The sequence below is a fragment of the Oreochromis niloticus genome, linkage group LG3 (genome assembly GCF_001858045.2).
Source record: "Oreochromis niloticus isolate F11D_XX linkage group LG3, O_niloticus_UMD_NMBU, whole genome shotgun sequence".
Classification (NCBI taxonomy): Eukaryota; Metazoa; Chordata; class Actinopteri; order Cichliformes; family Cichlidae; genus Oreochromis; species Oreochromis niloticus.
In genome coordinates, this window is record NC_031967.2 from 86,344,848 (window position 1) to 86,360,422 (window position 15,575).

General features: G+C 42.9%; 2 protein-coding genes across 2 annotated transcripts; one reads left to right on the forward strand and one right to left on the reverse strand.

The window, feature by feature from the left end:
* Positions 1 to 1,411: 1,411 nt before the first annotated feature.
* On the reverse strand, positions 1,412 to 7,332 carry LOC102076109 (uncharacterized). The gene is made up of 7 exons (XM_025905280.1): positions 7,314 to 7,332; positions 6,835 to 7,213; positions 6,496 to 6,600; positions 2,390 to 2,830; positions 1,936 to 2,071; positions 1,566 to 1,673; positions 1,412 to 1,417 (listed from the first exon to the last, which is right to left on the reverse strand). The coding sequence occupies exons 1-7, from the start codon at positions 7,330 to 7,332 to the stop codon at positions 1,412 to 1,414; spliced, it is 1,194 nt and encodes a 397-aa protein (XP_025761065.1).
* Positions 7,333 to 13,054: 5,722 nt separating this feature from the next.
* LOC109194427 (zinc finger BED domain-containing protein 1) lies at positions 13,055 to 15,487 on the forward strand. The gene is made up of 3 exons (XM_025905281.1): positions 13,055 to 14,605; positions 14,751 to 15,067; positions 15,279 to 15,487. Exons 1-3 carry the CDS (start codon positions 13,662 to 13,664, stop codon positions 15,485 to 15,487), a joined length of 1,470 nt encoding a protein of 489 aa, XP_025761066.1. The 5' UTR covers positions 13,055 to 13,661.
* The last annotated feature ends 88 nt before the right edge of the window (positions 15,488 to 15,575 follow it).

A 15,575-nucleotide genomic window follows, 5' to 3' on the forward strand; every position in this document is an offset into this window, starting at 1 on the left:
GGCTCGACACCACCGAACAGAGGCAGCAATATAACATAGCTAACATTAACAGTGCAGTGAATCCTGCTTGTGCCGTCATGTTCAGGACTGCAAACCGAGCAGCATCACTGACTTTCAGCTTGTTGTGTTTGTGGATATATGACTGATTTAATTATCCATAAAATCATCACATTCTCTGTAAGATTAAGGTTGACTATATATATATATATATATAGAAGTAAAGGCTTTAAAACCAAGTTAACGCTGAAAGTACAAACATCGCTAATGTCACATAACTTTGCCGACATGTGGCCAACAGTAATGTTTTAATGTTCTTAAACATTCGCACATAAATAAGTGACATAATATTCAGTACTTACTTTTGACAGTTCACTCTTCGGCCGCTCCCTTCTGCCGTATTTTGCGGCAAAATTATCCACACCCACTGCTGCGCTATGGACTGTGGGATATATGGGACCACGAAGCGTGCACCGGACCACGCTTGATATTTGGGGAAATCGACGGCGCATTTGGAGTATGCATTTGAAGTGCACTTTGAATTGGGACAGCCGTCGTCGCGTGGCGGTGACGTATTCACACTTGAAATGTGTACTTCAAGCGTGCATGCCCTGAATTGGGACACAGCCAGAGAGACAGAGCGGTGGAGCAAGAGAGGAAGAGGCAGAGAGAAAAACCACACCCACACAAGGGCAGTTTCAGGAGGCCCAGCTAGGGCCGTAACACAGTATTATTAACATTCAACATTTGCAATGAATTAGAATGATCAATAACTGGAACTCAACTATCAGCACTCAAGTACCAGTTCTGTAATCAAGTATTGTCAGCTGAGAAGGAAGAAATGCAACTGTAGTGGCCTCAGCTGCAGGTCATTTTCCATAAGTTCCTTGTACTGGCACTGGTGTCTTGGGAAAAGTCCATCTTGTCTCACTTAACCCATTTTTTAACTAATGCTGTGTTCTGGTAATTTGACAGCATACATGCTACTGCAAACAGTTGGTTGATATTGTAAACATGTGACATGGTAATGATGCTATCAAAATGTTCTGTTTTATCCTCCTAATGACTTGCTCCACATGTACCCTGAGTCTGGCTATGGCCTGCGTCTCCTTAACCTGGTATGCTGGCATCTGCTTCTGCTTAGATAGAAAAGGTGGGCAGTACACTTTGCATTTACAACAATCGGTGATTAGGAAGTCCTTATCTACCATCACTGCCATGTCTTCAGTCAACTTCTTAGCAATGCCTGATTGTTTGAATAGTTCCTTGTCACTAACCGAACCAGCATACAGATTAGAGATGAATGTCACTGGACCATGTGGAGCTATGCCAACCAGGGCTTTCATCGTGCAGTGGGATTTGCACGAAGACTACATTTCACTTTGGAGAAGTGGTGAGGATGGTGTCTGACACCTCAGCTCTGTACAGTCAAGGATCATCTGGGTGTCTAAGAAATCTTTGAATTCCTCAGGGAGGTAAGCTTGCACTTCTTCACGTGTAAGCCAGATGCATTGAGACCCCAGTGCAGTCGCAAGAAAATTTGTCCATGTTGCAATAATGTGGCTCACTGTGGACTGATGTATGTTAAATCGGTGTGCCAGGTCCCTCTCCTTCAAACCAACTGACAGGAAAACCAAGAAAAGAAAGAACTCGTCAATTGGCTGTAGCAGCTGCCTCTGGAAGGTGAAAACAAAAGGGAAAATGTTACTCCTTAAGCTATGAACTAGTAAAATTATGCTTTTCTTGGCTAAATGTTTTGTAATGGTTATGCATACCATACTGTACCATGGGGTAAACAATGAGGTGCTGTAGTACACAGGTGTATGTATGTAAAGGATACTGAGTCTAGTATGCTATTGTACATTATGTAATGTTATTGTACATAAATACAATAACATTACACCTCTAGTTCTAAATACCAACAAACCCATAACCTACCGTTGATGTGCGTGCAGGTGTCAACACTTCTTCGTTCCTATTGGCAGCTGACTTGGCTCTTGAAACCCGGATCATTTTATAGATGCAAGGCTCAATCAAAAACCAAAATGCCATCAAATGATCATAGCTTGGAAATCTATTCACGAGAGAGACATACATCATGTCAATCATTAATTAACATTACACACTGACATAAAAATAATGTAAACTGTGACAAATATGCTAATGGTATGCTGTATAACATAGTCTGATTAAGAGTCTATTTGGTGTTGTATTTTATCTGTAGCATTAGGATATCGTTTAAATACTAAAGCATCTACATGAAGCATACATTCAGCAGAGAAAAAGTAAATATCTATTTTATTTTCATTAAGACTGGAAACACTTTCGAAATTTAACTGATGGTGACTTTGGTATATTTTAAACAGTTAGCTTGAATAGAGCTTAGGTGTACCTGGTGTAGAATCGGATGTCAGTGTCAGAGCCAGCAAAACGCTGTAACCCAAATTCTTGCTGGACACGTAACTCCTGTATTTCCTTCCTCAGAGTCTCCACGTCTTTGGACAGGTCTTCTGCAGCTGATGCAGATATGTCCAATGCAGACGGCTCAGGGACTGAGCAGTAGTCATGATCTCTTGTAAGACTGTGCTCTTCTTGATCGTCAGCAGGAACTAGTTCAGGGCGTCGCTCCGTTCTCTCCCAAACACTACGCCGCGGTGGTTCAACTTTATAGCCATTCCACTCAAAAAGTGTTGGTACAGCACCTTTAATAAGCCGCCTTCGACCATCAAGGGTTGTTGGCTCTATGAGTTGATCACTGGCAAAGTGTCTGCTGCAGACCCTGGTGTGAGAGGTAATCGTGAAATGATCCCGACGTATATTTACCAGCCATTGTCTTCTCAATGGGTCAGAAAGCCATGAAAACTTAGTATGCCGTTAAATTCGGCTGAAGCCGAACAAAGTGGGACACAGCAATGCTCGGAGTATTTCTTCTCCTGTTTTTGAAAATGTTCTGTTTTAAATACTTTCCTTTTTATACTCATTCTGAAGTGACATTAGCATAGCTACCGATAGATAAACAAACATACCGGAAACGCCCAAGCGGTAGTATTTGGAAACGGAAATACGTCACATGCCTTAGTGCAAGTAGTGCATTTCACTGATTTCAAGTCAAAATCAAAAGCTCACATTTTAAAATTTGTGAGTGATTTTGTTCATGTCTCATCTGTTTAGTCATTTTATGAGCAGATGGATGCTGTCGTTAGATTTGACTTTAGTTTGTGATTTGAAGACAATCAAAGAATATTTCACATGAATTGTTCCAATGTTGTCATGTACGAAGCACAGATCATTTAAGATGTTTGAATTTTCACATTTTAGCTTGTAATTGTATAGAAATATAAAGTAGTCAATTTAATGAGTTACAGTGAAAAGAAGTGCCTGTAAATGGTCATATAAAGAGAATTTTACACGATTCTATGAACAGAAAATATCTGTTAATGATACAGAAAATATCCTGTGAATAAATGCAAAAGTGTTTGTGATTTCTATTGAATAGAAATTTGATGACTGATGTGTGATCATGTTTAAATGGTTTGAGTGATGATCCAACAACTAACTGAGTCAGTTTAAAACCAGTGAAACCTGTTCCACCATAAACAGTCTGATAGAGCAGAGCCAACAGTTTGTAATGCACTAGTTTGAAATTTCATCTAGTTTGGAACTCCATGTATGAAAACAGAGAAAATCCCTCATTTTCCTCTCTCTATCTGCGGCTGTTAGTTAACACAGTTAGTTGTGCGAAGAAATCCAACATGAGCTGAACAAACAGTAAAGTTCCGAAAGACAAACTGTTAAAGGAGGAAACAAAGCAAACTTACAGTTTCTTCACACAGAGACACCAACAACAAGCTCCACTCCACACCTGTGGGCTTTTTTAAACACCATCCTGTCTTGACTTGTGTTATTCGGCCTCTAAACGCTCTTTGCTGTGATTCTTTCTCCACCCATCCCAAAAAAACTCCAATGAGAAATCAAATCAAACAAAAGCGTGCTGGATTAAAATGGTCCAGGCTCTTACAGGCTAACCTGTAAGAGCTGTTTGCACTGATAAAGAATAATACTCAGATCTCCAAAAGTTGAATCTGTTCATCTGGACGTAGCGTTTTGTGGGAGAAACGTTTCGTCACTCATCCAAGTGACTTCTTCAGTCTCAGCTGACTGCAGGTTTCCCCAAACCTTATAAACAGTACATTTGCATAATGACTGAAACCAGCCCACTGAGGGAACAATGGGCTGTGAGGTCAGTTCCTTAATTATAATTATGCAAATTCCCATGACCATTGATCAACAATCACTGACCAAAACCCACTGATCAAAGAACACTGATCAGTGGCCATGAGTCCCATTCACAGAGAGTTGGGGAATGGCTGCAATCACAGCATTGTAAGATGGCGAAAGATGTACCCTTAGGCCCCCCTCCTCTATTCAGAGATGGTCTTTCCCTTTTCACGTAAATGGCCTCCTTGACTCCGCGCTCAAACCAGCGTTCCTCCCTGTCCAGGATGTGTACATCCTCATCATTGAAAGAGTGTCCACTGGCCTGTAGGTGTGAATAAACTGCAGAGTCCTGGCCTGACGAGGTGGCTCTTCTGTGTTGTGCCATCCGCTTCGCTAGAGGTTGTTTGGTTTCCCCGATGTATAAATCCTGGCAATCCTCCTGGCACTTAACAGCGTACACTATGTTACTCTGTTTGTGTCGGGGGACCCGATCCTTGGGGTGGACCAGTTTTTGGCGCAGCGTGTTTTGGGGTTTAAAAGCCACAGAGACCCGGTGTTTAGAAAAAATGCGTCTCAACTGTTCCGATACTCCTGACACATATGGGATCACTACAGGTTTTCGCCTGGGCAGCGGTTGTCCTTCTCTCCTGGATCGGCTGGAGCTTTCTTTAGGTGCCTTTCCCGCTTTGACAAAAGTCCAGCTGGGATAACCACATTTACTCAGGGCCTTCTTGATGTGCTGTCCTTCTGCCTCCCTGGCCGCTGTGTCAGTGGGGATGGTGTTCGCTCTGTGTTGTAGCGTCCTGATGACACCCAGTTTGTGCTCCAGTGGATGATGAGAGTCAAACCTTAGATACTGATCCGTATGTGTAGGTTTACGGTACACGTCAGCCTTTACATCTTTCGCCATCTTACAATGCTGTGATTGCAGCCATTCCCCAACTCTCTGCGAATGGTACTCATGGCCATTGATCAGTGTTCTTTGATCAGTGGGTTTTGGTCAGTGATTGTTGATCAATGGTCATGGGAATTTGCATAATTATAATTAAGGAACTGACCTCACAGCCCATTGTTCCTTCAGTGGGCTGGTTTCAGTCATTATGCAAATGTACTGTTTATAAGGTTTGGGGAAACCTGCAGTCAGCTGAGACTGAAGAAGTCACTTGGATGAGTGACGAAACGTTTCTCCCACAAAACGCTACGTCCAGATGAACAGATTCAACTTTTGGAGATTTACTTTCCTGGATGATTGAGAATGCATCAAGACGAAATAATACTCAGACTTTTACCTTCAGTGTTTCACTAAAGCTTCAAGAGTCAACGTCCACAATTTACACTTTAATTACAGGAAACTTCATTAAAGCAGTTTAGGAAAATCAAATAATTATAATGAGATGACTTAAACTCTACTGATGTAACTAAGCTGCTCTTCTCTTTGGTGAGGAGAGGTTGGAGGAAGGATGAGCACAGCCAGGCCTAAAGATGCTCTTATCCCCGAGTTCTGTGTTGATGATAATCCCCCAACAGGAGAGCAGGTGGGCATCCAGTGGAAGCGTGATGTCATCCAAATCCTTCTCAATAAACCATCTAACATGACAACAATGAGCAGATGAAGCCAAAAATCACAGAATCCGTAGACAGGTTCACAGGTTGGACTGAGGTTCCCCCTCCAGTGTCTCTGCTGGAGTCTTCAACCTCTCACTGAAGACTCATTTATCTTTGATTAACAATAAAAATGCTTTATTATTAGGAAATAGAGAAAAGTTCTGTTTCAGCACTCTGATCATATTTAATCACATAAAGCTGATATTAAGACCTTTGAACCTCTGAGCTGTGATGTAGAGGCAGCCAGAGGGGACTTCTATGTCTTTCGACCCCAGGTCACATGACACTCGTACATGTGATTGTGCTATAAAATGATTGTAGATCAATTTATTGACTAGTAATTATGAATAAAGCAGAGGTGCGTCTCTCTGTATTCACACAAACACTTGAGGAAGTCTCTGAATGAGCGATGTGAGGATCCACTGTTCTGAACCTCGGCTGAATCGACTCAGACCGAAGCTTGATTTAGACGTCTGTGAGTAATCTGAGTAACTTACGCCGTAAACTTCCATGTGACCTGACGTGCACCTCCTGACAAACGTAACTATGTGTTGGGTGGACACACGGTGACTTGAATGGCGTGGAAGGTTGCAGTGTGGGGTTTAGATTTCCTGTAGAAGTTTAATCAAGCTTCACTCAGGGCTCTGCCTAAACCTGACCAATCAGAAGTCATGCTCAGTGGTGACATTAGTAGTGATGTCATCGTATTCTTCATCCAGTCCCTGACCTCCTCCATCACGCTGGGTCATCTCCACGGAGACGGCTGGTTTGTTCTTCTTGCTGAAGCAGACGGACAGAAGACCACTAGATAGCACAAGAGTCTGAGCGCAGACTCAGAGGGAGGAGGAGAAGGAGGATGAAGAACACCTGCAAGAGGATCAAACACTTTGTGACTTTTCACATAACTGGGACTCACTGCTGACCTCACCGCTGTGCTGGTGCAGAGGATTCTGGGTAAGGATGAGCAGGAAAGCTTGCTGAATGCATGCAGCTGAACATCCTGGTATTTCTGACTTCCTGTGTTCGACAGACTGAACATTTCTCTGACCTTTGACCTTCAGCTGGACATCTGTCTGGCTCAGATCTTGTCCGTGGCTGCAGACGGAGCAGGTGTAGGTGCTGCTGTCACTGGCTGTCGGGCTCCTCAGAATGAGGCTGAGGTCTCCAGTCTGCAGAGCATGGGCTCTCACTGATGTTCGGTCGATATAACGCCGGTTCTGGTTTCTAAGGTCATCATCACTCCGCAGACGCACGTGGACGGTCAGGGGATTCGAGTCACTGTGGTTCCACACTGCTGCTGCTGAGGCAGAGGAAACCAAGGCTCGTACCTGAAAGGGCAGCAGGACAGACTCCTCCCCTTCATACACCTCCACCACCGAGGCATGCTGGGAAACTGAGGAGAGAAACCAGGAACATTAAGACACAGTGATGTCAATCAGTGAGAACTGTGTCAGTAATCATGAATCATGTTCATCTAGAGCATCAGTGCTCACAGCCTGCAGGTTTCAGCATTCTAGTCAAAGTAGAAGCTCCTTTTTCTTCCCGTCCCCTCTGCAGGACGGGGAGAGCATCAGAGCTTCTATTCTCCAGACTAACAGAGGAACTCGATTGATGTAGCAGAGACTTCTCCTTCACTGGACTATGACACTGTGTCACAGCTAAAACACACTTCAGTGTTTAAATTCAGTTTGTGAGCTCAGACGTGCAGCTGTCAAACTGCTCTCTGGTTGTGTTTGCAGCTACAGCTTTTTAAATGGCTGCTATAAATGTTTATATCATTTTCAGATCTCTGATTGGAGGAGAAGGCAGTGCTCAGTCGGTCATATTTTGAAGAGAAGAAAAAGAAACATGAAACAGCCCTTTAACATGAGCACTCACTCACAATGAAGCACAAAGATCAGCTTAACAAAGACAGTTAGTGCCAGAGAGAAAGCCTGCCCTGTGTTTCCTCCACACAGGAAGAATGTCCACTTGTAACGGTTACATGATGCTTCCGATAAAGATGCTGAGTTACACTGTTGACACAGACTCCACACTTCCTGCATCTCTTTCAAAGTAAAAGCCCTGTGTGTGTTCAGTGCTTCTATTGTGAAACATCTGCAGCAACATTGTGTGTAAGAGGTGATGTTGAACTCCAACCACTGAGCAACTGCTTCACTTCAGTATGTCTCAGCTGATGTTCACACGGAGCTGTTCTAGTCTTACTGACCATCTTTTAAACTACGAGCCACATTTAACCATCGCTCAGCCACTCCTTTATTCTACACACATGCAGGTCTGTGGATTGTGGGAAGAAGCTGGAAAACCCAGAGAGAACCCACACGGATACGAGGGGAACCAGCCGGGGTTCAACCCAGGAAACAGTGCAACCACTACACCACTGTGTCTCCACCCAGAAGAACTGAACCAGGCTGGTTTCTTAAAGAGAAACAGGAAGAACACAACTCCACCTTCCATCTATTCACCTGCAGGAACAGTCAGTGCAGACAGCAGCAGCACACACAAACCTGGAACAGGACAGAGGTCACTAAAGGTCAGACAGGTGTAGGAACATCAGCTCACCTGCAGCAGTCAGCAGAAACAGGCCTGAAACTAGTGATGGGTCGCTTGAAGCTGACGCCTCGGTGCATGTGTCAAAAAAATCAACACACTGCTTCAGAAGCACTGTGTCAAAGCTTGATTCGTTTGGCCAGAGTCACGTGATCAGTGACGTCCGAAGCTTAATTTAGAACCTAACTGCTTCGGTGTCTGATTCACTGGTTTATAAGGAAGTGAATCATTCATGGGATTTGTGGAGTGTTTTGATGGTGACAGATAGCAAACCACTGATATTTCTACTGAGAGATATGGAGCCAGCGAGGAATAGAGGAGGTTCTGTTATGTGGGAGTATCGGGTGGGTTTTCCATCTTTGTGTTCTGGCTGTTTGCTTTTGTTTTGTGTTTATTTTACCTGAAAACGGGAAAAACTTAAAATGTCAAAAATCTGCTTTTCATAATATAAATATCATTAAATAACTTTACAAAGACTTCCATTTGACTCTTTACATTTAATGTTATAAAAAGATATATTTTATTTTTTAAATAATCTTAAACTGTTAGTCTGCAAAATGTGCAGCAATTTAATTTATTTATTCTCTTTAGCTGATAGTTTGTGGGGCCCAGGTAGACTGTATAACTGCATCTTTACCAGTTTCTCTGCACTCCAGCTTCTTCTGTGCCATGTGAAGGGATTTTCCTTAAGGCAGGAGAAATTATCTCCACGAAAAGGAACAGGTTCGGCCATCGCACAGTGGAAGAAATTCTCTTCTTAAATAAAAATGAAAAAGGGTTTCCTTAAATGCATCAGGTTTTTAATTTGCAAGTTCATAAGCATTTTCCCTTTCCAGTTCACAATCAATTCTACCCCCAGGTCAAAAATATGTATAGGAGAATTTCCCTAATATGATATTATTTATAAATATACCCGTCTAGCGATTAATTGCATAAGTGCATGGCGGCAGGACCTCACAGCAGAAGCATACTCCATAATGTGTTGTACATTGTTATATGTATATTATATGCAACGTGGTATTTTTCAATTATTGTATATACCAACATCAAGAAATCACAAGCAAAGAAAGACCAAACCATGGTGCATGTTTAAACAAGGAAAGTTTACTGGTCAAAATTATTTATTAAACAAATAAACCACATTTTTTAACCCCAAAAAATACACGTTCAAAGCAACACAACAGCAGCCCAATATCAGACAGAATTCCACTCTGTAGAGTGAGCAATCATTATGAAGCAGTTGGTTTTCTTTTGTGGATTCAAGCTGCTCTTCATATTTTTGGCCACAAGATGTCACCAGAGAGCACTGTGTTGAAAAACTTCGAGTAATGAACCGTTTTTCAATACAAGCTTCAGTGCTTCAGAAAGCTTCATTTGGCCATCACTAGTGAACAGTATACAGGGGGAACGGAGAAGGGCATACAGAGAAACTAAGAGAAATATAAACTGAGAAGACTAACAAAACTGACCTGAAACCTGCATACAGTGGAAACACAGGGAGACTCAAGGAGACAACGCAGATGGACCAGCAACAAGCAGGAGAAAACACAGGGCTTATATACTTACAGGAGCAATCAGGGAATGGGAGACAGGAGGGCAAAACAGCTGGGAGAAATCAGAGCTGACCACACAGGGGGAAATGTAAACTGAACACACTAACATAAGACATGGACCTTCAACAATAACAAATGAACTTAACATGATACAGAAACACAAGAAAACAAAGAACGCTGGGTCAAAATGACCGAGGACCATGACATTTAGTTTAAAAGTGATCTGGCATTCACCAGGGCAATCCTGGCAGGAGCTGGAGCACGGGCTTCAGAATGTTGAGAAACCCAATGCAGCGATCTCAGGTTTCGACAATATTCACGGTGGCAGTTTGGCCTGGGAGGGCATTGGCAGCGAGGCCGAGGAGCATCATCAAAGCCGACCACGGGCACCAAGCAGGCATCAACAGGATCCACGAAACGCCGAGACACAAATCATCTTCGGAACAATCCATGCGCTTGTCGGAAAACAGCTGAAAAATTCCTTAGGGAAACCTTCAGCTTCACCAGCCCACCGCTTCGTTTACTCTGCCGATGATGACTGTTCACCAGGAAGGTAGCGTGGGAACCCAGAGCAGGTAACCCGGGATTTCTGATACAACTGGGGGCAGGGGTTGCTGCCCACCAGCTGCAAACAACACAATATTTTGGACCAATGGTTGGAGGTCCAGTAGTGTCAGGCGATCATACCTCAGCAGAGACTTTGTTTCATGGATGACACAAGACAGAATTAATATAAACACAAGCAAACTTGGCAGTGACATACTAGGACATCCAGAGGGCACCCAGAGTACGAGAGACCCAGAAGAACCACTTCTGAATACCCCGATTCAGGCTGATAGTAGAAAGGATAAAGATCTGAACATAACAGTAGAGAGTGTGTTAGTTGGAGCTTTGAGATATCCGATACACTATAGGATATAACCAAACACTTTGAATTTGTGACCGCTGTTATTTACAACATCTAAAATACATAGGTAACATATGCTGACTGGACAATAAAGATATGGAACGTAGTGTAAAAGCTGTTGAACATCGATGTACAGCAGGCAAGAAGGAGAATGATGGATAGAGTAAAGTTTATGCAACTGCTGGATGATATACAATGATTTTATTCAGCATAATATTTAATCAGGAACACCACAAAGCCCAATGAAATGTGCATAGAGGAAAAAGGTGATGATGAACATTTGTTGAAGGTTAATCATTGATCTAAAGTCACATGAGAAAGCAGCAGCTGAGCTTTGACCTTTGAGCTGCAACTTCAGACTCTTTTATCGTGTGAAGTGTTTAATGTTTAATGTTCAAAGTGTTTAAGCATGCAGAGATGCCCACAGTCAGTTTATATATTTTGAAAATTATTTGCTAATTGCTATGAAAGTGTGGATGTTTTATTAGAGTGTGGTAACTGATCTTTGTCCTGTGAACACCAACTTAAGAGTGTTTTATGGTGTGAAGTCTTTAACGTGTCACAGCCTGCAGACACAGAGGACTGATGATGGAGAGGAAGCAGAGGATTTTCTCTGTTTCTATACAGATCTGGTCCAGACAGCAGAGAGCTGCAGAGTGAAGAAGTTCATGCAAAGAAGCTGAGTAAGTGCAACTTTGATTAATTCCAGTCTCTGAGGTTTCTTCTTCATCACAGAGCAGCTGCTCTTTGTTTGTTAGCGTGTTTCTGCAGAGAACACATCAAGATTCATTTAATCTCTGACGTCTGGTGTTGGATAAAGACTCCAAAGCAACAACAAAGTCTCCAACATCCAACTCAGAGCCTTTCAAACAGAGTGTGCAGGTAGATATTTGTTCTCCTCACATCATCACATCAGACTAACAGTCTGTGTGGGCATCTTTATCAGTGTGACTCTACTGTGATGTTTAGTCACACTCAGTGTTCATGTGGACTCTGAACCGCCTCATAGTCAAACATGTCTGTGAAGGTTCTCAGTCATCCAGGTCATCGTAGTCAAAGGAGTTTGCAAAGAAAAGCGTCTGGACTTCTTTAAGTTGCTTGAAGACGTTTCACCTCTCATCCGAGAAGCTTCTTCAGTTCTAAGGGTCAAATGGCCGAGAGTCCCACATTTAAACCCAGTGGGAGTATCCCCCCAAGGAGGGACAAAGGACCCCCTGGTGATCCTCTAATCACATGCGCCAAGGTGTGAAAGCGGGTGTGGGACCTAATCAGCCAGGGTTTCGGGTGAGCTCATTGTGAAACCTGGCCCCACCTTGTCATGTGAATTCCTGAGGTCAGATGGCCCAGGATGTGAGTGGGCGTTAAGGCGTCTGGGGAGGGAACTCAAAACTGGATTATAGATGGCAGACAGTTGGTGTCGTAAACCACCGCCTCTGTTCAAAGATGGTCGCTCACGACATCCCAGTGTACTTCAGACCCAGCAACACACTCAGACACAAACTGGTTCACCCGAAAGACAAAACTCCAAAACACAGACTGAACAACGTGGTGTATGCGGTACAGTGCAGCGAGGAATGCCCAGACCTCTACATTGGAGAGACCAAACAGCCACTTCACAAGCGTATGGCACAACATAGAAGAGCCACCTCCACAGGACAAGACTCAGCAGTCCATCTGCATCTTAAGGATAAAGGTCACTCTTTCGAGGATGCCAATGTTCACATATTGGACAGAGAGGACAGATGGTTTGAAAGAGGAGTGAAAGAGGCCATCTATGTCCACTGTGAGCGACCATCTTTGAACAGAGGCGGTGGTTTACGACACCAACTGTCTGCCATCTATAATCCAGTTTTGAGTTCCCTCCCCAGACGCCTTAACGCCCACTCACATCCTGGGCCATCTGACCTCAGGAATTCACATGACAAGGTGGGGCCAGGTTTCACAATGAGCTCACCCGAAACCCTGGTTGATTAGGTCCCACACCCACTTTCACACCTTGGCGCATGTGATTAGAGGATCACCAGGGGGTCCTTTGTCCCTCCTTGGGGGGATACTCCCACTGGGTTTAAATCTGGGACTCTCGGCCATTTGACCTTAGAACTGAAGAAGCTTCTCGGATGAGAGGTGAAACGTCTTCAAGCAACTTAAAGAAGTCCAGACGCTTTTCTTTGCAAACTCCTTTGAGTAGGGTTATATGTTTCCCAATATGATATATATTTTTTAAAGAACATAATGTGGATTGTTTTTATTTGTTAGCTGTATGGGCAGCATTTTTGTGTATGTGATCCCTTTTCTTAAATTAGATTTGCTATATACACATATTTTGCTCTCTTAGTATTTTTAGGACCTGACTGATACTGAAAACTTTAGGGTGATACTGATAAAAAGGAGTTAAATATTTAGATACTGATACATTGGTCGATATTCTTTTTACAGATAGTATACAGATTACAGAACTTAGAATGTATACAGAAATACATGTTTTTTGCAATAATCGTTCAAAATTGGTTTACACTTGTGAATAAATACAGCAATATGTCTGCAAAATTTGACCAAATTCACCACTCTTTTATACTATGCTAAACAATCAAAGATTAGCTCAAGTCTAGTTGAATGATGTTTTAAAATGTGTTTTCCTTTAGTGTTAATCACAGTGATGTTATGAAGTAATGTGTGAACCTGACATATGATAATATTAATCTCTACAGAGGAAACATCCATCGAAGATTGAGCAGTACAATATCACTGTGGCATCAACATCTTGTCAGCGAAAGACCACAGCCACACCAAACAAGCTCTCAGCAAATACACAAGCCAAGTTACCAGACCTGATGTTGAGAGCTGCAAACAAACATGTTCCACAAGCAACTGTTGACAAGCTTGTCATCAATTTCATATGTGAGGGTCTACAGCCATTTGCAGTGGTAGAACAGCCATCTTTCAAAGAATTAGTTACCACATTACAACCTCAAGCCAAAGTCCTCTCCAGACCCACTGTCCGTGCCAGAATCTGTGAAGCTGCTGATCACATGAAGATGACTTTGGTTGCAGCATTGGATAAAGTCAAATTTGTTGCTACCACTGCTGATTGTTGGTCAGCTCATCAGAAAAGTTACCTTGGAGTCACATGCCATTGGATAGAGGAAGAGTCCCTGGAAAGAAGATCTGCAGCACTAGCGTGCAAAAGATTGAGAGGGTCTCACACATTTGACATGCTTGCTGGTGCGCTTGATGATATCCATTGCCAATACAAGATTAGAGGCAAAGTTGTAAGAACCACAACTGATAGTGGATCCAACTTTGTCAAGGCCTTCCACATGTTTGGGGCACAAAATGATGCAGATGAAGATGAAGGTGAAGATGAAGCAGACCCAGAAACTCTTGATCTGACTGACCATATTGACTACCATGAGGCAAGTGCAATTCTTGATGAAGACTCCGGTTTGGAGTATCAACTCCCGCCTCATCAGCGATGTGCATGTCACCTGCTAAACCTTGTGGCAACAACTGATGCTGCCCTAGCAGAGAGCATGAATGACACCTACAAGAGGCTCTCCCGTGCAACCTTTGCAAAATGCCAGGCCATTTGGAACAAAACTGGCCAGTCTCATTTGGCTAATGAAGTGGTAGAGGACAAGTGTGAGCTACAGCTCATTCGTCCCAATGCAACACGGTGGAATTCAACCTACCTTGCCATTGAAAGGATAATACGCATCATTGATGAGAAGGGGGAAGATGCCATCAGGAGCATTTGTGAGGAGTTCAAGGTGAAAATGTGAGTAAAATTGGACACCTACCAATATGGTTGCAAATTTTGTGAATTTTCCTTAATGGATGGTTAAAAACGTGAGCAGACTCTTAATATTAAATCAGAAGATCCCTATTATAGTCATGGTGAGTTTTGTTGTTGTGTCTTACAGGTTGAGTCCTGCAGAAGTTGCATTCCTTAGGGAGTACTGTACCACCATGAAGCCACTGGTGAAAGCTTCAAACATCCTTCAGTCTGAGTCCACTTCCTTTATGGGATGGCTCCTGCCAGTAATCCAACAACTACTGTCCAAACTTAGCAGGCTGGAGACATCAAGCAAGACATGCGTGCCACTCATCAGAGCCCTGCAAAATGGCCTTCAAAAGCGTTTTGGACCGATGATGGAGGATCCAGAGTTGGCTGCAGCTGCAGTCCTCTTACCCAAGTTCAAGACTTCCTGGACTGACAGAGCAGATGTAATAGAGGCTGGTAAGGATTCATGTGATCCCATTTTTATTTTATCTTTTTACATTTGAACACATGCTTAAGTGAGTATTTTACCTAATATGTTGTAAGTTATTGATGGTCTGTCCTGAATACTAAACAATCCTTCTTGAGAATTTGTCGATTTTAAATTTGTGTTCAGGAATAATCACTGAAATTTAAATAACAAAATTGTGTTATCTACTTGCAATTACAGCCTTGACATACATCAAACAACATCTTGAAATGACAGAGCATGAGAGTGAGGATCAGCAAAGAGAGTCATTTGATGAAGATGAATTCTTCTCCAAACCAATCTCCAGAAGGCTGCAAAGTGCAGTTGAGCTTGATTTCTTGCTTGTGCCACAGACACCATGGAGCTGCTGCACTCCTTCTCAGCCATCAAAAACCTCTCTCTTAAACTGAACACAGCTGTGGCGGGGAGGAGAGAGGAGAATGTACACAAAACACATGTGGCCTTGTGGAGCAGACACGGGGACCATGACAGTGTTGG